Source organism: Gorilla gorilla, chromosome 15 (genome assembly GCF_029281585.2).
Source record: "Gorilla gorilla gorilla isolate KB3781 chromosome 15, NHGRI_mGorGor1-v2.1_pri, whole genome shotgun sequence".
In the NCBI taxonomy this organism is placed as follows: domain Eukaryota; kingdom Metazoa; phylum Chordata; class Mammalia; order Primates; family Hominidae; genus Gorilla; species Gorilla gorilla.
The window spans coordinates 117,675,070-117,695,814 of NC_073239.2; the positions used below are offsets into that span (position 1 = coordinate 117,675,070).

Sequence of the window (20,745 nt, forward strand, 5' to 3'; positions counted from 1 at the left end):
TAGGGAAGGGTGGGCCACAGAGCCCACAGCCACCAGCCGCCACTGCCTTTCTCAGAAGGAGCCAGGGGGAGGGCTGCTGTGACTCTTGTGGGGGCCCTCAATGTTTGAACAGTGGCAAAAACTGAACTGCGACAAGCATTAGGGCTTCCAAAGATCAGCTGTCATACACAGCTCTGGGTAAGAGTCCTTTGCTGGGCCTCAGTTTACCCATATGTACAACAATGAGAGAGACAGCTTTCCTACAGCACCATGTCCATCCATCCATCACATACTGACTCAGCAAACACTCCCTGGACCCTTACTGCACAGCTGGGGCACAGAGGGGAGCCCGACATAAGCTGGGGCCTTCAGAGTCCTCCTTCCACTCTGCACAGTGCAGAGTGTCTCCCTGGCCACTAAGGGCAGAGCCTGATGAATTTGGGGTTCTGAGGAGTAAATAAAATCAATGTGAAATCACTTTGAAAGTTTAAAGGCACAATTAAGGCCTGTGCTCCTCCTGTGAGGACAGTGGCGTCATCCTACGGCCTGGGCTGCTCAGAGCCTTTCTCTTTGCTGACGTGCAGGAAGGGGAAGCAGAGTCACAGAGCACCTGCTGTGTCCCAGACGGCTGCAGGCCACCTCACCCACATGGGCGCAGCTAACTCAATTTTATGCATACAGATTAGTGGAGGTGTCGGTTCAAATCCTTGTCTCCCTAGCAGACCAGGAACCACAGAGGATGGAGACTGTGTTCTCCTCATTCAATTAATCAATTATGCTCTCGCTCAGCATCTGCAGCCTCTCAGGCTGTAAACACCCTAGAGTCGCTCCTATATTTAAATGAAGACACACGCACATACTCACACTCACACACTCACACTCATACACACTCTCACACACACATATACACAGACACACTCACCCATATACACACAATCATACACAAACACACACACACTGTCTCTCTCACTTTTGCATCCTGAAGCCATTTGCTAGTGAACGACCCCTCTCCTTGTTGCTTCCAACCCAGGCCCCCTGCTCACTCCCTGGCCTGTCACTTTGCCTGTGACTCCTCCTCCCACTTGCCCCGGGGGCATCCCGCTAAGGCCCCAGTGACTAACCTCAATCTTTATCTTAACTGATGTCCCTGTGGGCATTTTGGACCCCTGGCCACTCCCTCACTCTTTCTTTCTTGGAGTCTGGGATTCCTTTCTGTTTCTATAAAGACAAAAGTTTTCAGAGTGTTTATGGGCATCGAGGAAGGAGCCATGCAGTGACGGGCTGGAAATGCAGGACCTAGAGAGGACAATGGGGCAGTAGACTGAGAGGAGATCCCCCAAACTCTGCACCCACCTGTCTCCGGGCAGCTTCTTCTGTCTCCCTTGTGCATTCTTCTTCTGTTTGCTTTGTGCATTCTTCTTTCCCAGTCCCATTGCCGTTGCATTGCAGGGTTTCATTCCCTCAGTCTCTCGACTCACCATCTTCCTGGTCACCCTTCCATCACCACCATCGTGGTCTCACCCTAAATCGTGGTCTTCTGACTGCAGACTGTCCCCCAGTCTTTCTCCCACCTGGTCCAGGGCTACCCCACCCACTAAGGCCATTACAGCAACAAGCCTATGTCTCTGCCCCATCCCAGCAGCCAGGTGTTGGGCACGGGTAAGAAGTCAGAGTCAAGGAAGATTAAGTGGGGAAACTGAGGCCCAGAGATGGGAAAGGCTTTGCCCAAAATTACCCAGGACTTTACCTAAATCCTGACATGGGGCCTATAGTGGTTCTTCTGCCCACTTTTAGCTCTTGCAGATGTCACCCCCCACTGAGTGTGGATCTCTGTTGTCTAGTGGCTGGGGTGCTACCCACCTTCATGGTCCAGTAAGGTTCCTCTCATCACAGGAGGCCGTGTGGCTGTGGCCACACCTGGCACTCAGCAGCCCTGGCTCCTGGCAGGCCTGCCTGAGAGAGGCCCTGGAGGAGAAAGGAGCCCCCACCCCAGACTGGCAGCCTCCTGGCTGAGCAGTTCATCAGCACAGCTAACTCTGGCTGCCCACCCAGTGTGAATGTCACTAAGCCAACCGGTGCCGAGGGGGGAGCTGGAACCTCTTCCACAGCCCGGCACTGCCTCAAACTGCCATACACACGAGAGCAGTGAGGGTCAGGAGCCTGAGGCCTGGGCTCAAATCCCAGCTCTGCCATGGAAAGGCTTCTGTAGCTTCAGTTTCCCCTACTGAGAAGGAGGCCACTGGATTCAGTGAAGCTCTGGGTTGCTCATGTGCTTTTCCTCGGGTCCCTTGCAGAACCACCCTCTGTCTTCCACCCCTGTCTGTGCATGGGGTGGCCTGCCTAGATGGTCTGTATCAGCTGGCTCCAGCCAGGTGGGGCCACAGGATCCCCAACAGATCAGGGGAGGGAGGAGAGCAAGGTCAGATTCCCTGCACAGAGACTGGGGGCTCCCCAACCAAAGGCCACACTCATCCACCCTCTCGACCTGACTCTCGTGGTTTCTGGTTCAGGTAATTCCACTCTTCTCTCTAGCTGCAGGCCTATGGGGTAACGGGGCCTGCTGTTACCCCTCCGGCTTCCTTACACCCTGCCCACATCTCTGTAAATAGGCCCTTTATTCAACGTTCTTCAAATTAACCATCTTTGTGCACCATCTGTTTCCTGCGGGGACCCTGTCTGAATCACATAGGCCTCACCGTTCCTGGTCTCCTTGTTAACTCAAGCTGTCAAGGGGGGAGAGAAGAGGCTGGGTGCAGCTCCCCAGGAGCAGTCCATGACGAACTGTGGAAACCATTCCTGCCCAGGGCAGCAGCAAGGCCTCGGGCAAGCCTAACGGGCTGCAGCTACAAGCCCCAGATCCAGACAGCAGCTGGCCTGAGCACCCCTCTGCAGGTCTCCCAGCCCTTCCCCATCCTGCCAGTGTCACCAGCGTCCTTGTCAGGACCAGGAGCAGATCCTGAACACATACGAAGCAACTAGGACCGGGCAGGAGTGTCCCGTCCAGGCTCTCAGCTCCCCTGCATAGCTCCTCCAGGCCAGGTGGTCGTCCCACAGGGAAAGAAGCCGAGAGTTTGAACCATTTCCCCAAACCCACCTGCCACCCACCTACTCCCCCGCTTCACCCGCCCTTACTCCTTCTCTTGCTACCCTGCCTTGCACAGAAAAAAATACTGAATATACTGAAAATACTTCTCTAGTGAGTAGAACTCCCCCACCCAAAGAAACCACGGTGAAGATGTGCTAGCAGGGTTTCCACCGTGGCATGTGTGGATCAACTGGGACCTTGTTGCTGGCCACAGACAGCTAAGGCTGTTGCCCAGCACTCATGGAGAGAGGGAAGAATTAGGTAAAACACAATCAGAGATAATTGGCTCATCCGAGAGAGGCAGGAAAAAGCCACTGAAAAGGAGCAGGGTCTAAAGGCTGAGGGCAAATCTTTGCAAGGAAGAGCATCTCCCCAGGCTTTAAGAGACCATTTCCGATCTCCATGTCCCTATCTCGGCCAAATGCTTCCTTATCGATTCCTTGATAGGACGGTGCAATTCAATCCCACGAATACTTAATGAGAACCTACTGTGCACCTAATTCTGAGCTTGGAGGCCAGGGAGAGCTGAAGTGAATTTGAGAAGGCACCCTTCCCTGCTCTTCTTTCCTCTCCCCTCCCCTTCCTTCCTTCTTTCCTGCCCCCTTTCTCTCTCTTTTCCTTCTGCGAAGGGTTTAAGTAGCAGGTTGCTCGGGATAGTCGTGCATCTAGGAAACCTCCCTCTGACCCCTGGCCTGTAGCCGAGAGGATGGGGGAGACAGGTAGGCCCAGGGTTGATACAGCCATTAGGGAGAGAGGCTTGGACCAGGGTGGTGGTGAAAAGAATGGGGCTATGGAGATGGACTGGAGAGCGACTGGGGAGTGACAGTCCCTGGAGATTGGGGCCTGTTTGCACAGAGAAAGGGCAAAGCTACAGGAGCCAGGAGTCTAAGCCCTCACTCGCTGGGCCGACTGCAGGGTGGCGGAGGCCCTGGAGGAGGTTTGAGGGGGACAAATGGGAGATGCTCATTCCAGAGAGACCTCCAGAGGGGACACCTGGGAGGCTGTGGGGCTCTAACCCCGGCCCCAGCTCTGGAGCGATGAAGGTAGAGAGAGCTGGACCTTAGTGTGCACATCTGCAGGCGGACTGGCAGACCAGCATCCAGTGCAGGGAGAAGGAAGGAAGGAGAAAATGAAGGTGGGGAGAGGATGTGACCAGCCCAGGAGACAGTCCTGCTGTTTCCCCAAATTCTCTGAAGCAGTGAAGTGACAGCACCCGCTGGGGTCCAACTGGACCTCTATTCTTGTGACGCGGTTTCTTCTGTTTTCAGTCTGTGGGCTTTTTGGCCAGACCTTGGAGAGACCCATTTAAATGAAGGAACCTGAGGGTTCCTCAAAGGACATTTTATGGTTAACTTTTATAGTCCTCCCGCCTGGGCACCACTCCCCAACATTCTAGTCTTGCTCTGCCAATTCCTTGCTCTGTGACCCATGGAGAATTGCTCAGCCTCTCTGCGCTCCAGCATCCAGCTCTCTGGCTGAGAGGAGAGCCCCCACTGCTAGAGGGGGAGGAGAAACACACACACCTGGGCAGGGATCAAACTAAGGCTCATTACAAACAGAGCAAACTTGAATTTGGGTACTAAGCAACCCCAGGTGGGGTGAGGAGGCGAGGGGGTGAGGGGAATGGGGTTCCACTCACACTGGGCATCCCCTGCGCTCCGTCCCTAGCTGGATCCTGGCTGCAGACAGCCAGCTTGGGCCTCTGGAGGTGCAGTGTTGCCATAGGAACAGGCTCATGGAGAGCGTCTCAGAGGAACCAGGTGCTTGCGGGTGGTGGGCAGGGGCAGGTGGCAGCAGGGGGTGCTGGAGATGGTCTCGACACAGCTACTCCCCACATTCGTAGTGAAGGAACTGAGGGCTCTGGTGGGGAAAGAACCAGGTGGAAGCATCGCTGCAACCCTGAGGGCTCTCCTGTTTGCAAGTCCAAGGGGGTCAGTAACCCCCCGGAACCCAGAGATCAGAGGTGGCAAGAGGACTGGTGGTTGGGGAGGGCCACCAGGCCGTGGACAGTTGCTAGGACACAGGATCTTTCCGAGGGGCCCATGGTAACCTTCAGAGAACACTTTGTGCCTCATTCATTTATTCATTAATTCACTTAATCCATAAACACCTCGAGGGCAGCGCCGCAGGCCTCTGGCTGCGGGGTGCCTGGCTGAGCAAGAAGCATCTGGCCTTGCTGGGGTCAGACACACGTGCAAAATCCATTAACACCAGGCAGGAAGACGTGTTCAGGGCTGAGATGATGCCCAGGGTGGCTGGGAGGGCCAGGACCCTCGGTGGGCGGGTGAGTGGGTGGGAGCCAGGGGACTTGGCAGGCATGGGATTGGGGGAAAGGCCTTGGAGGAGGAGGTGAGACAGGAACAAACCTCTGTCCCTCTCACCTCCCACTTGTGCCTGCCCCCTCCTTGGGGACTGGGCAATGCCTTCCTTCGCAGGAAATCCCTAACGCCTGGAACACAGTAGGATACCAAAATCTTTTTTTAAAAAAATATAATTGAATGAAAATGCTAATGCTTCCTTACAAATAAAAGAATAAATATAGTACGGGAACATCTTAAATTCCTCGAGAGCTATGTGTTTTCACGTCCCTAAACTTGACAGAGCTGCCTGCAAACAGGTGCGGAGGGCTGTGCCGCGCCGCTCATCCTCCCTTTCGCAGGCGCAGCACGCAGTGAGGTTATGATTCCGCCACAGTGACCCCACAAACCCTTAAGTAGGGGCTGGGATGAGGGCTCTCCCCAGGGGATCCAGGCTTGAGAAAAGGATTTCTTCTGTGGCTAAAGGAAGTATCCTCTTTATATGTCATCACAGGGCGTGTTGCCTGCGCCTCTGAAGGTCTCCACGAGCTGGGCCCTATTGGGGAGGTAGGTGGTGGGGGCTGGTGCCTCACTGGATGGGAAGGGTCGGGTGGCCCAGCCTGATTCCCAAGACTTAGCATCAAGTCTGGGCATGACATGTGCGAAGGTCGACTCTGGTATGACAAAAGAGGGCTTCTTGTTCCGTGGACTGTTTGCCAGGGCAAAGGAGGCTGCAGAATGTTGGAGAATAGTTAAGAGATTTATGTCCGAAATGTTGAAAGTTTTGCAACATTCTGCCTCATTCTTCACCATGCTAACTTTGCCCTCACTAACAGAACAGCCAATGCTTCCTTGCCATCTCATGTGCGTGCATACACACACTCATGTCTCGTTCACACATCTGTGCCTGTACAGCTCTCTCTGCCTGGAAGGGCCTCCCCATACCCTCCTGGAGAACTTCTGTGTACTCTGCACACACAGCTGAGGACTAACCCTCTAAGAGATGCATGATCGCCCTTCCCATGTGTGGCCAGTCCCAGTATCCACGACCGTGCATCTCAGAGGGTGTCTAAGCACGGGGTCCGCACTTGAACTCTCTGAGATGAGAAACCACCTTCAAATCCATCATTGCACCCTCCCTCCAGGGACCCCGCCGAGCCTTGGCACCCAGTAGGAGCTCAGTCAATACCAGGCAGATGAAAGGCTACATTTAAAGAGGTGAGCCTCTGTTTTATGGAAAATTAACTTCTGGGAATTTTTGATGAACGAAGAATTCCTGCATTTTTGGCCAAAGCCTGCATGGACAAGCTGAGTGATGAAAAGGCTCCTTTTTCCTCCGGCCCCTGATTTCCTTCCTCCTGAGTGGGAGTGAGTCTATCTACAAGCTCTGGGGTGGGGTGGGGAGTTGTTATTAACCCCTCCAAGCCCCTGGGAGCACCCCACGCACAGCATGACTCAGTGGTGCTCTGTAAGAGGATCATGTGATTGATGATGCGGACAATTACATTGTGGACTTACATCCCTGTTGATTCCAATGGCAAGGAAGGAAACGAGAAGTCTGTTTTTAAATCCTATCAGCAATGACAAGAAATTGGTTCTGTCTGGGGGAGAGGTGAGACCCCACAGAAGCCAACTCTAAATATAGACCCAAACCAATGAGTCCCCTCTGCACCCCAGCTCTCTGGTATTTTTCCTTCCCAGAAGCTTGCTGTGGGGCCTGGGGGAGTGATACGCAGGCCTGTTTCGGGGACTCGGGGATACGGGCTGGCTCTGCGCCCCCACCCACAGCACCCTGCCGCCCTGGAGAACCCTGGAGTGGGCCTGGAACTGTCATACGCCTCTTCAGGCCGCGAGCACAAGGCCAGGCTCAGCATGTGTCCCTCTGCAGCCGTACTCCCAGCTTGGCTGAGCACGATGCCACTTCACACTGAAGACCTTTTCTCTGATTAAACTTGAAACCAAACCTTCATGTTCTGGAAAGTGTACCAGGGTATGTCTTTCATTTCCCTCCACCCTCTGCCCCCAGGTCCCCTCTCCTCAGTAGAAGAAAAGAGAATTTGTCTCCAAAGATGAGCTTTAGGTTTAGAAAAATACTCCGAAAGGTGGCAGCTGCGTGTCTCCTTGGTGTTTGCATGAAACCCTCACAGCCTCCTAGGTTGTGAAGCTTCCCCCTCCCACCCAAAGAGGGGAGGGCAGGCTTCTGGGGGAGCCCACTTTCCTCCAGGCTCCATGCACTCTAACCACCCCGCTGGGCTGGGCAGAGAGCCTTGCACTGGGATTTTGAGTAGACCCGGGTTCAAATTCCAGCTCTGCCACTGGTTAGCCATGCACCTCTCTTGGGGTCCCCCAGCCTCAGTGTGCTCATCCACTGCCCAGTGGACTCTGGGCAGTCCCCACCTAGCCCAGGCCGTGAGGAGGCTCTGATGAGACAGGGTTAAATTAGAGTCTAAATCCGAGGGAGAAGTGAGGGAGATGCAGAAAGGGCAATGCCTGCTTGCCTGTAAGCCCTCAACCCGGGCATGGTGGCTTCTTGGCGGGGGAGCCTCCTGCCCAGCTGTCTCCTGGATGTTCCGGTTCTAGGACTCTAACTAGGCCACCTGAGTCTCTGGGCACTGGTCCTCACCTTGGTCAGTCCCTTGGGGAGGAAGAGCAGGCAGATCTGGGGGAGCCCACCCTCCTTCTCTCTTGGAAGGAGGATGGAGAACGTTGGGTGTGGGGACAGGGGACAAAGGCATCTCTTGTCTGTAGGATGCCCACTAGGACTGGATCAGTGGGGGCTCAGATCCCCCCACCCCGGCAAAAACAAACAAACAAACAAACCTAGTCTAGGCAGAAGCAAAGCCTCAAGGCATGGAGATCCCCACCGAGGCTGTGGGGGTGGTGTGCAGAGCAGAACGTGAAGGTGGGGTGAAGCCCCCTCGCCGGCCACCCCTGCTCTTGCCCTCCCATCCCCGCTGGTGCCCAGGACTAGTGAGTCTCAGAGGCCCCTCTAGCTCCACCCAGCTGAGCTGCCCTGATCAGTGTTTCTGCCTTTAATCAGGGGCGAAGTGGTCTGGGGCTGGCTGGAGGAGGAGTTAGTGTTTAGAAAAGGAGGAGGGGGAGCAGACAGGAGGGGAGAGCAGAGGAGCGGTGAGGAAAAAGGGCTGGAGACAACACTTCTTTCCTTCCCTCGGAAAACTTTTGCTCATCACCAGCTCCTCTGCTGCCCCGGCAAAGCCCAGCAACACTGCCTCCGGACAGGTTCCCCTTGCTTTTGGCTCTTGCCTGCGGGGTGTGGGGCCATAGGCAGAGCCTTCGGCTTGGCTACAGGGAGGGATTTCCAGCTCATGCATCTCGATCTGGCCCCAGAGTTGGCAGGTCCAGTCCCTGCAACCTGTGTAGATCGCCTGCCACGCCATGCTATGAGGACCTGCGGGCTGCTGGCCTCATCTCTGTAATCCCGGGGGCCTGTACACGGAGCATGACTCTCGAGAGAAGAGGAGGGGGGAGGAGGGGAGGGATACGCAGATAGAGGAGGGGGCGTCCAGCTCCTCCAGACTGCCGTTCCGCAGCCCCCAGGGTTTGCTTGCAAACGGCAGACTGTACCGCTTCTCCCCAAGGGACTACATTGGCATTTTCGCGCCTTCTGTGCAGACTTAAAGTCTGTGACAGTCACCAACCTCCCCTCCCCACCGCTCCTAAGCTACCCTTTCTCAGTGTCTGCTTGCTGAAAAGAAAGCTCCGGCCTCCTGAATTTACAAACGCTTTATTAAGATTAGAGCAAGCCAACAGAAATCTTCCTGGCTTGTAGGTCCTGTGAGACAAGAAAGTCCCCTCCCATCCCTCAAGTGTCCCTGCAGGGGGCTCTTGAAGAGGGCCCGGGTCCAGTGGAGCCTGGGTGCCCGCCTTGGAGATCCTCTAGCTGGCGGGGGCAAGGGCTCTGGGGTGCAGCTGTTGGAGGAATGGCTGGAAGGGGTTGTGACCAGGCCCTGTCAGCACAGTGCTTTTCTGCTTACAAAAACCGGAGTTCCTTTCAGAGACAGGTGGGACATCCCTGTTTATGGGCTAAGAAACAGGGCTCACAGATGGAAGAGACTGGCCCAGGGCCCAGGGCCCTTGGTGGGCACGAAATGGAGATAGGATTAGAGAGCAGGTGCCCCCCAAGCCAAGGCAGTGCCCTTTCAGCGTAAGCCTGCGACATTTTGACAGACTCCCTTGGGCGAGAATACCCTCCTCTGGCCTCCCTCCCTTTCCTAAACTGGGGAGGGCTGTGGTGGGGCTGGGGGCGGGGGTGGGGAGGGGGAAGAACCTGGATGGGGAAGGGAGGAGTCTAGGTGCGTGTGGGGGTGGGGACACTGGGGCCCCCTAAGTGATCCATGCTGTCCAGGGATTCTCCTCTCTGCGGGACTTTGGCAAGAGCTTGGGAGGCCCTTGCCCCAGGGCTACCCAGCCCTGAGATCCTCTGCCCCTCCTTGGCTTCTGGCTGAGAACTCAGCTCTTCCAGGTCTGCCTGCTGTTGGGATAATTTTGGAGGGTTGGGCCTGTCAGCCAGACACTCTCGTTCTAGGCCAAGGGCCTTGGGCAAAGGACCTTCCATCACTGAAGTTGGTTTCTTGACTTGAGGAAAGAGTCCACGGAAGAGAGTAGGGTCACAGGAATGCAAGGTCATGTGGCAGGCACACAGTGGGCACCCCAACTACTCCCTACAGCCTGTCCCCAAAGCCGTTCCCAGCAGCCTCTACCTATCTGGGCATTCTGCAGATAACATCAGGGAAGGGATACCTTCCACCAGGGGCTGGGAGTTTCCCTCCAGCCTCCTTGGAGCCAGCCCAGAGCAGCTCTGGTCTCTGTCCATCCCTGTACCCATCCCGAGTGCCTTACTGGAGCACTGACTTAGGGGTGGTGGGCCTGGGGATGCCCATGGGCCTGCCTTCCCACATCTATGGCTAAGATGGGAAATCTGCGCTCAGACCTGCCAGGGCTGGACTAGAGGGCCAGGAGGTCAAAGCTTCCAGCCTCCAGGTTCACAGTGGTGAGATCACACCTCCCTGCAGCACTGCGAGGAAGGGGAGGCCGCGAGCTGGGTGGGCACCCACTCCCTGCATCTAGGATATGTATGCAAATTAATATATGCAAATTAAGTATCCTAAACGACCCACCCAAAGATTGGGACGCCTGGGACCCTTCCCCCAGGAGGTGAAATATCTTTAATCCCCTCCTACCCCTCTCCCTCCCTATCTTTCTGAGCCTCCCCCATCCAGACTGGGTGCAGGGGTGCAGAGCTTTCCTCTCCAGCAGGGCTCTAAGCCTAAGCCGGGGGCAATGGGGAGGAGGGGTGCCTGAGGAGCACTCCCTCTCCCTGGGAGCTCTGCAGAGGAAGAGGGTCTCTGGCAATCAGCATCCTCTACCTCCACCTCTCCGGCGGGCGACCCCTCAGAGAAGGTCTCCCAGTGAGTCTGGAATACGTGCCGAGTGCCTGGAGTGCTATTGTGTGTATGTGAGAGCACATTGGTGAGGCTGCCCACGCATGCCACTGTGGACAAAGACAGATACGATCGTGTGTGTGTGGGGACTGCGTATATGTTTTTGTCAGTGTGTGTGACCACGAGTCAGCTGGGTATGTGTGCTTGTGGGTATCAGGTGCGTGGCTGTGCGTACACGTGTGCGTAAGAGTCGGTGCATTTGTGTTTCAGCGCGGCTAAGGCCCTGACTGAGATGCTGTGTGTGCGGGGGTGGGTGTGACTGAATGCGGGCACGGGTGTCCGTCTGTTTATACGTGTGTTTGCGTGTTTGGGTGTGCAGGTGGCTCTGCGTAAGCGTCTGTGTGCAGGGGGTCGGCACATGGGGGAGGATGCCCATGGTTGGGTAACCGCAGGTCCGCTTGACCCTCTGCCACCTAGGACTGTGTCTATACGGCGTCTGGGCTACAGTGTGTTTGAGTTGCCGTGTGCGTTTCCGTTGCGGGGTGTGGGTTGCCACGGGGCAACTGCATTTTTCTGCGTCTTCATGGCCAGGGGTACAGGGGGCGTCGAGCTTTTCCTGGGGGTTTTTCTGTGTGCGTGTGTAATTATGTGCTTAGTTCACATCTTCATAGTGCGCCTTTGTGTTTTCCTGGGTATCTAACCATTGCACGTGTGCCCTGGACGTCAGCGATAAGTGTTTCGGTGTTCCTGCGTGCGGATTTGTGCTCTCCGGGGAGGTCTGCGGCCCAGGTTCGATTCCTGCGACTTGTCCTAGGCAGGCCTGTATGTGCGCGGCGGCCGCGTGCTGTACTGTGTGAGGGAACGTGTGCCAAACGCTCGCGGGATACCTGTGCCCGTCTAGCCAAGAGTGCACCCGTGTGCGCGAGCGGGCTTCCGGGACGCCGCAGTGGTCGGGGGCGGCCCTGCGAGGGGAGGGGGTCACAGGGACTGGCCGGCGCCGGCCCCGTGCGCACGGAGGCGGGGGCGGGGGGCGGGGGCCGCGGGGGGGGAGGCGGTACGAAAAGGGCGGCGCGCGCGGCGGCGGCGGCAGCTCCCCGGCAGCGGCGGTGGAGAGCGCAGCGCGCAGCCCGGTGCAGCCCTGGCTTTCCCCTCGCTGCGCGCCCGCGCCCCCTTTCGCGTCCGCAACCAGAAGCCCAGTGCGGCGCCAGGAGCCGGACCCGCGCCCGCACCGCTCCCGGGACCGCGACCCCGGCCGCCCAGAGATGACCGCGACCGAAGCCCTCCTGCGCGTCCTCTTGCTCCTGCTGGCTTTCGGCCACAGCACCTATGGTGAGTCCCACGGCGGCCCGGCTCGCGCCCCCTCTGGGGAAGCCTGCGACGCCCCGCCGGCCGCCCGGTGCCCCGCACGCCCCGTCTCGTGAGCCCCAACTCCGCCCGTCCCGCCTAGCCCTAAGCCCCGCGCTGTGCCTGTCTCGCCCTACCCACCACGCTCGCATGCCAAGGCCCGTCCCAGGGGTCCCAGGGCGCAGGGGATGTGTGAGACCCCCAGCCCCTTCCCGCCCTGCAGAAGTGGCGCCAGAGGGGTGTCGGTGCGCTGAGCAAGGAGGTATGGAAAAATGAGGTGCTGTTGTGGAGTCTTCTATGAAAATACTCTGGGGTGCAACTTTGGGGTGTCCCTGTGTGAGCGTTCTGGAACAGGTCTCGGGGCGGGAGTGGGGGGCGACTTTGCCGTCTTAGCCCCCAATTCCCAGAGAAGCCCAGCCTGAGCCCTTCCTGCGTGGCGCGTTTCTGTAGGTGAGGGGCTGCGACACTTCTGTCTGCAGCGGCCATCTGTCTCTGACAGCGAGAGAGTTGCCCCCTTCCTGCAGCGCCCCCCCACTCATTGCGCCGGTGGTTGTAAGGGGGCTTTCTAGAAAGCTGGGGAGCTGGTTGAGTAAATGCACACAGTAGGTGCCTGTTAAAGTGTCAGAATCTCTAAGCAGTGTTGTTGCAACCTCAGCCCGCTAAGCAAAACCCTGTGTCGTCATCGTTTTTTTTTTAATGCGAAGAGTCTGGGGTAGGGGAAAGAGGGAAGATTTGACCTGGGTGCCCGGCTTAATAGGGATGAACCTTAAAAAGAATGCAGACGCCTTACTGGGGCGCCCACCAGGTGAACCTGTCTGGGCTTTCCCGGAGCTGAACACCTCAAAATCTGCTCCCCTTTTCAGCTCAGGTTGCAAAAGTGACGGTCAGGCTGCATGCCCAGGGCTCAACATATTTCCCTCCACGGTCCCCGTCCCCGCTGTTAGGAGGACTTGAGGTGTCGTATTTGCTTTTGGGAGTCCGGGGAGAAGGTGTTTCTCCTGCTCCTAAGAACTAGGGAGAGTGTACTGTGGTCATTTCATTGCTGGGAACGTGGCAGAGATGTTTTTCCTGAGTGCACTGAGCCCCATCCATGCTCGGATAGGAAGTGCCTACTGTGTGCCAGGCTGGTAGGACCCAAGAGGGCTGTTGGTGCCCTCGAGGGCAGTGGTGGGCTGTGTGGGCGAAGACAGCCTTGGCCTTGGCCTGGGGCCTGGTGGGGTGAATTGTATAACCTTTCTTGTACCTCAGGGGCTGAATGCTTCCCGGCCTGCAACCCCCAAAATGGATTCTGCGAGGATGACAATGTTTGCAGGTAATAGAGTGGCTCCTCAGAGGCAGCTTGTGGGGGCCACGCAGAAGCCTGGGGAGTCGTGAAGTCAGACAGAAAAAATAGGGGGCTTGGCCACTACGCTGCAGCAAACAGCTTCCGGGCCCCTGCAGAAAACTGGTGGGGCGAGCGGGGGAGATGAGGGTGGGGGCGGCGGGGGGGGCAGCCACAGTTCTTGTCTGCTTTCTCAGAGGTGGGGGGGGACAGGTGGGACCACTGCAGGCCACTGCGGCAAAACTCAGCACTCCCCCGGGATCTCGGGGCCCCTCCAAGTTGGCCCCCTCAGCTTGGCATGTTTTCTCTTTAAGTTTTCCCATTCAGGTGGCTGGTGTTTACTTCCCAGGACCACCGGCTGCCACTGTGCAAAGACGCCCAAGGGTCCTTGGTTCCACAGAAAGTAGCCTGAGCTGCCTCTCTACCCCTGCCCTCTTCATATGTCCCCACCTTTCTCTCCCACCCATTGCAGGTGCCAGCCTGGCTGGCAGGGTCCCCTTTGTGACCAGTGCGTGACCTCTCCCGGCTGCCTTCACGGACTCTGTGAAGAACCCGGGCAGTGCATTTGCACCGACGGCTGGGACGGGGAACTCTGTGATAGAGGTTGGCACTCGCCTTTGTTCACCTCAGCCCTGCGTCCTTACCTGCCTGCCCTAGCCCCTGCCACCTCCTCCCAGTCTCCTGTTGCTGGTGTTCCTCACTTCCTCATTCCTGCACACTTCGTGCCCTGTATTCTAAAGATCTGTTTATAAATTTCCTGCGGGTACCGAATGCCTCCTCAGAGGTAGGGACTTTATTTTGCTCTTCTCTGCGCCATCAGCACCCAGCACCTAGAGGGAACATGGGGTGGGGGCCAGGGAGCTGCCTGTTGAATAAAGAGTCACAAAATACACATACAGCTGGGCCGGTGGGACCACAGACCCCAGGCCGCCTGTCCAGGTCATGGAAGCCCAGTGATGGACAGGGCTCTGGGGATCTCGGAGCTAAGACTCCCTAGAAAAGCACACGCAAGACTGTAAAGAGGCTGCAAACAAACAAATGGGGTGGGGGGTGGCCAGCACCGCTCAGTGGTTGAGGGGCAGGTGCTGAGTCAGGGCCAGGAGGACAGGGCTGGGGGGCCTGGACTGAGTGGGTCAGGTATAGGGGGAGGCTGCAGTTGGGAAAAGCTGAGAAAGGGTTAAAGTGAAGATGGGTGTTATCTGTTGATTTCATTAATTTATGCAATCTTTGCCTCCATTACCCCAAGCAATTGAGAGTTGGCTGTCACTGCATTTTCAGGCTGCGAAATGTTCGTCTAAGCCCATTTTCATTTGGCAAAACCCGCCCTAACGTTCGAGCAAACTGAAGTCCACAAAAAAACTCCCAGCTGCGTAGCAGCCTGCCCTCAGGGCCCCTGTCCCTCAGTCCCCAACATTAGTAAAGACGGTACAGATAGGGAAACTGAGGATCAGAGAAGCACAAGTGTCTGCTAAGGAATATGAAAGAAGTTGGGCGAAAAGCCAGCTACAACCCTTTCCCCCAGCCCCAGAAAGAGAGTTAATTTTTATCTTCCATTGCATCTAACATCCTTCCTTAAGGAACACCTAAGAGCATTTTGTTGTGGCCCCTGCCCTGTACAGCCAGGGCAGCCGTGGTTCTGAAGCTGAGCTCCCTCCCACCCCAAATTGTCTCTGGTCCTTAATTCCAGCCCCCCAAATATGGTGCAAGGTTTACCCGCAGCTGACTCATGCTTTGGCCAGCATCTCTGCTGCCCCTCACAGAAGCAGCGGCAGCAGCTCTGAGTCGTTTGGGGATCTGGGGGATTCCAGCAAAGCCACCATTTGGGATCAGGGTTAGGCTTTTAGCTTGGAGCCCATCTTTTTGGTATCTAAATGCAGTACACCCTTGCTGAAATTTTCCAGACAAATGCCTCCCTTCTCATGGGCCCTTGGTATATCCCCTCCCCACCAAGTTGACAAAGGCAGCCAGCTTGGGGATGGCCGGACAGTCTAGGGTCCCAGAGAAGACATAGCCCTCCCTCTCCCTTTTTGCCCATCTTTGAGGCTGTCGTGGCCACAGCTGCTGTCCTGGCAGAGACCCCCAAGCAGCCTTCTCCTCAGAGCAGCTTAATTCACCCGTCTTGGGGTTGGAGGCTCAGGAGGGCTGATCCAGGATTGGCGTAGCAGGGAGAGCTGCAGGGACAAGCTGGGGGTGGTCGCCAGCTTTTTAGCTTAAATTTAAGATTCTGAGTGACAGGAGAGTCGGGTGCAGAGAATAAGGAGCCTGACGCGGAGGCGCCACGTGCTAATGCCTTGCCGGTGCTGTCCCGTAAAGATAAATCCTCTTTATGTGTCCTTGCACCAAGCCGGGCTTCCATGGAACACCACAGGGTAGTCCATCAACGCAGCATTCAGGCTCTTCCTCCTTGATTGATTGCAATCTCCCCTCCACGAAGGTGTGGGTCTCTCTGAGAGGGGGAAGAAATACGCACATGTGTGGCCTCAGCACGGGGGATTTCCCCCCCACCCCCACCAGCCTGCCTTAGCTTGCTGTGTCTCTCACTGGCCCTGGCTTTCTGTTTGGCAGGTGCAGCAGCTCAAATTATAGAAAATCAAAGCTGAAGAGTCCCTCAGAGATTGGCCAGGGAAAGACCCTCTTTTTATAAGTAGGGAAACTGAGGCCCAGAATGGGGAGGAGCTGAACTCTGCTGCCACATGGCAGCAGGCTGGATACAGGGCAGGACAGGGGTCCCTTCCTGGCCCCACTGGGGAGCTGGGGTCTCCATCGTCAGAGAGCCCCTGACTCAGGCCCTTGTGTTCAGCTCGTCCCTGGCTTGCTGAACCTGAATAATGAAGTGTGCATGATGGAAGGTGTTAGAAGATGGTGGGAATATACCAGTGCTCATGGAAACCTGTGCTGATAGGACAGCGCTCAATAGTTCTAATTTCCCTGGCTTTAAAAGATGAAGCCTTTTTACCAGGGACCCCTTGAGTTCAGAGCCTGAGTGCAGAAAGAGAGACCACAGGGACACGTGGTAGTGCTGGGGTTAACAGGTTTCTTGATTCCTGACTGAGGGGGGTCGTTACATCTCCATCCCCCCACTGCCCCTCTTTGATGGAAAAGTATGAAGAGCTGGTGGTTTTTCTGAGGGTTGGGCTGTATTCATCCCCCAGCTGGCCAGGACCCCTCCCCTAACAGGAGAGGGTGGAGGTGCAGTCTTGTCTGGTGGAGACAGGCCTTAGGGAATCTCAGCTAGGCACGCTGTTGCAGGGAGGGGCATGATGTCCACAGTGAACGTCACGGACATGTTGCTGGATATGGGGTGACCTGGTGCCAGGCAAAGGGAACAGCTATCCTGGCTTGAATATCAGTGGCCACGACTTTCTGATCTGTGACCTTAGGCAAGGAAACCCCTTCAGCTTCCTGAGCCTCAGCTTACTCACTTCATGGGTTTTTTTGAGGGGGCTCCCTAAACCCTCTTACTCCAGACCCCACTTGGTGGCCATAGAGCCATTTTAAAGCCCACTGGGGTCTGCATCACGCTTGTGTATGGAGAGGAAGCTAAGTTCTCGTCTTCTCCGTCACCCCGCAGATGTTCGGGCCTGCTCCTCGACCCCCTGTGCCAACAACGGGACCTGCGTGAGCCTGGACGATGGCCTCTATGAATGCTCCTGTGCCCCCGGGTACTCGGGAAAGGACTGCCAGAAAAAGGACGGGCCCTGTGTGATCAACGGGTAAATATCCTTCCTGTGTGTGATCTAATGAATGCTGCTTTTCATGCAGCCACTAAAGACCCTTTCAGCCTAACCCTGTTGGACCTGTCGTCTGACAAAAGATGAAGTAAGCGCTCATCCTGGCAGCCCCGTAGGGGACCGCCCTGGATGGGGGTATTTACGGGGGAATGTGTCATTGCCATAATTTTTTCAAATGATCCTGAAGGCGATTTCATATTCCCCTGATGTTCTCAAGTCCCGATGCGTGTGAGTGACAGTCGATCGGAATGATGAACTGACACTCGGAGCTGCATAATTTTCTAAAGGCAACATAATAAAAGATTGGAGCTCCGCGGGGCTGAGGCTGTTTGTGAAACCCACTTGCTGTATCTCAGGGGGTGGTTTTGGCGAACTGGTGGGCTCTGCAATTGGATTTTCTGGGATGTCTGTGGAGGGAGTTGCCAGGCTGAGAGGTGAAGAGATTGGGCTTCTGCCAGCACGAGAGGAGGTGGGCCAGCTGTTGGCTATCCTCAGTGGGGAAGGGGGCTTTGGGACTCCTGGGCAGCGGATGTAACAGACAGAGTGGCCACTGTCTTCACTTGGACTTCCCTGAACAATCCTTCCCAGCAGCTCAGCCTCTGTCCACCCATTATCTCTTTGGCAGCCCTGAGCCATCCCTCCCCGCTGGATGGGGCTTAGCCTGAAGCCAAGGGAGATCTTGACAGAGGCAGGGTCCGAATATAAGAATCCAAATTTGAACCCAGTCCTGGGCCTGTAGTTGGGGGGCAGGGGTGTCCCTTTCCTCTGAAGAAACAGAAGCTGACATGCAAATAAGCTTATCTTGACCGGACACTGCAGGGTGGCACAGAGACCCCAGTAGTCTGTAAGAGCTGTAAGCGGACATTAACGGGGCTTCCAAAGATCAGTCTTCAGATGGGGTCAGAGTGGGGGCTGGTGAAAACTGAACTCCATTTCTGCTTATTAGCAAGAAGGAGAAAAACAGAGCGAGACCTTTAAAATATTTTGCTTTTCTCGCGAATGGACTTAAACCAGTGTGTCAAAATAGAGCCTAAGGCCCTTGAAATTCCTTCAGAGCCCAGCTCCCATGCAGCCCACACCCTGAAGCAGCAATGCTGATTTCTTGTGTTTATTGCCCCTTCTTCCCCGGAGTTTTGGCATTTATCAGATGACAAAGGGCTTGCTCGTTTAAAAGCACTTACATTAAATGCTCCTTGTACTCCACTTTGAGCAAACAGCTTTGGTTTGCAAGCTGCACTTGGGTGAATGGACCACTATTAAACAGCCTGGCACAGACGCTGGCTTGTGCCACCATAGACAGACCTCGTATTGCTTTCTCTTTGAGAGTCCCCAAGCGCTTCCTGCACAATAGCCTGTGGATCCACACCGCTAATAATAATAATAATAATAATGAGGGTGGGCGGCAACAGTGGACATAGGCATGAAGGACGACAGCGGGTCCCGGGATAGAGTGAGGGGCGCCCCTTGCTTGGTTCTTCTGCCCCAGCAGCCCAGGGATGGAGCTAAGGGAAGGGGGCTTGCTCCAGTCCTGGGCTGTCACTGACTTTTCCTCTCCTAGCCTCAGTTTCCCCAGTTGGCTAGTGACTAACCAACAGTCCTCTGGTTGGAGAGGTGCAGTAAGAGGTGGGAGAGGACGTGGGCATCCTGGCATGGGAGGTCGGGTGTGTCCCAGGTTAGCATCGAGATGGGGGTGAGGTGGGCACCCACCCACCCACCCCCAGAGCTACTGGTGAGCTTCTTGCAGACAGGGGTCACGGCCCCGGGCACCTCTCTGTGCCTCCCTGGCTGGCGTTCCCTCCCTCACTCCCTCATTCACCTGATGTGTTTTAAGCACCTGCCCCTTAGTCAGGCCAGGGACCTTCTGCCCTGAGCCCCGTGCCCTGCAGCGCTGTTGTAGCCCAGCCCCTGAGGCCGTTTACTGTGTCCCCGTTGTGTTGCAGCTCCCCCTGCCAGCACGGAGGCACCTGCGTGGATGATGAGGGCTGGGCCTCCCATGCCTCCTGCCTGTGCCCACCTGGCTTCTCAGGCAATTTCTGCGAGATCGTGGCCAACAGCTGCACCCCCAACCCATGCGAGAACGACGGCGTCTGCACTGACATCGGGGGCGACTTCCGCTGCCGGTGCCCAGCCGGCTTCATCGACAAGACCTGCAGCCGCCCGGTGACCAACTGCGCCAGCAGCCCGTGCCAGAACGGGGGCACCTGCCTGCAGCACACCCAGGTGAGCTACGAGTGTCTGTGCAAGCCCGAGTTCACAGGTCTCACCTGTGTCAAGAAGCGCGCGCTGAGCCCCCAGCAGGTCACCCGTCTGCCCAGCGGCTACGGGCTGGCCTACCGCCTGACCCCTGGGGTGCACGAGCTGCCGGTGCAGCAGCCCGAGCACCGCATCCTGAAGGTGTCCATGAAAGAGCTCAACAAGAAAACCCCTCTCCTCACCGAGGGCCAGGCCATCTGCTTCACCATCCTGGGCGTGCTCACCAGCCTGGTGGTGCTGGGCACTGTGGGTATCGTCTTCCTCAACAAGTGCGAGACCTGGGTGTCCAACCTGCGCTACAACCACATGCTGCGGAAGAAGAAGAACCTGCTGCTTCAGTACAACAGCGGGGAGGACCTGGCCGTCAACATCATCTTCCCCGAGAAGATCGGCATGACCACCTTCAGCAAGGAGGCCGGCGACGAGGAGATCTAAGCAGCGTTCCCACAGCCCCCCCTAGATTCTTGGAGTTCCACAGAGCTTACTATACGCGGTCTGTCCTAATCTTTGTGGTGTTCGCTATCTCTCGTGTCAAATCTGGTGAACGCTACGCTTACATATATTGTCTTTGTGCTGCTGTGTGACAAACGCAATGCTAAAACAATCCTCTTTCTCTTAATGCATGATACAGAATAATAATAAGAATTTCATCTTTAAATGAGTAAGAGAAATAAGTATGTTATTCTAAAATCTAAACTCAAATGAAATTTCAAAAAAGACCAAAAAAAAACAAGGCAACAGAACCAGGGCTCAGTGCCGACGCCCCTACCCTGGGGGTCTCGGCCACAGGGTCCTCGTGAAACCGTTACGAGTGCTGTACATGACCACCCACTGTGCAAAGAGCTACGATTGCTTTCGTTCGTTAATTCTCACACACCACATCCGACTCGCACTCACATCCAGCTCAACATCGCTACCTTTAGATCTTTCCGATTGATTTGAGATTTAGCGGAGTGCAGCGGCTGTGTGTCAGTCAGAGAGAGCCCCAGGTTGGCTGCTGGGGGGCCGGGCCTCTGTCCCAGCCCTGCCACTAACTCGCTGTGTGATCCTTGGCGAGTCCCTATCCCAATCCTGGGCCCACTTTCTCGCCCCTCTCGAGGGAGGGGTTTGAACACCGACCACCACGGTCCTCTCTGGCTCTAAAACTCTGAATTAGGAACGAGGGGGTATGAACCAAAACACTTCCTGACCCCAACAATTGGGATCTGATGAAGACGAAGTCTCATCCTGGGATCCGAAAGGTTTTGGCCTATCCTGGATGAACGCTTGATGTTGAAATTTATCCTAACTGTGTTTCTCAAAGTGGGGAGCCTCCTGGCCCACTTCCCTTTTG

General features: G+C 56.1%; 1 protein-coding gene across 1 annotated transcript; it reads left to right on the forward strand.

The window, feature by feature from the left end:
- The first annotated feature begins 11,805 nt into the window (after nucleotides 1-11,805).
- On the forward strand, nucleotides 11,806-20,069 carry DLK1 (delta like non-canonical Notch ligand 1). The gene is made up of 5 exons (XM_004055696.4): nucleotides 11,806-12,092; nucleotides 13,356-13,419; nucleotides 13,901-14,031; nucleotides 17,000-17,141; nucleotides 19,100-20,069. Exons 1-5 carry the CDS (start codon nucleotides 12,026-12,028, stop codon nucleotides 19,845-19,847), a joined length of 1,152 nt encoding a protein of 383 aa, XP_004055744.1. The 5' UTR covers nucleotides 11,806-12,025; the 3' UTR covers nucleotides 19,848-20,069.
- The last annotated feature ends 676 nt before the right edge of the window (nucleotides 20,070-20,745 follow it).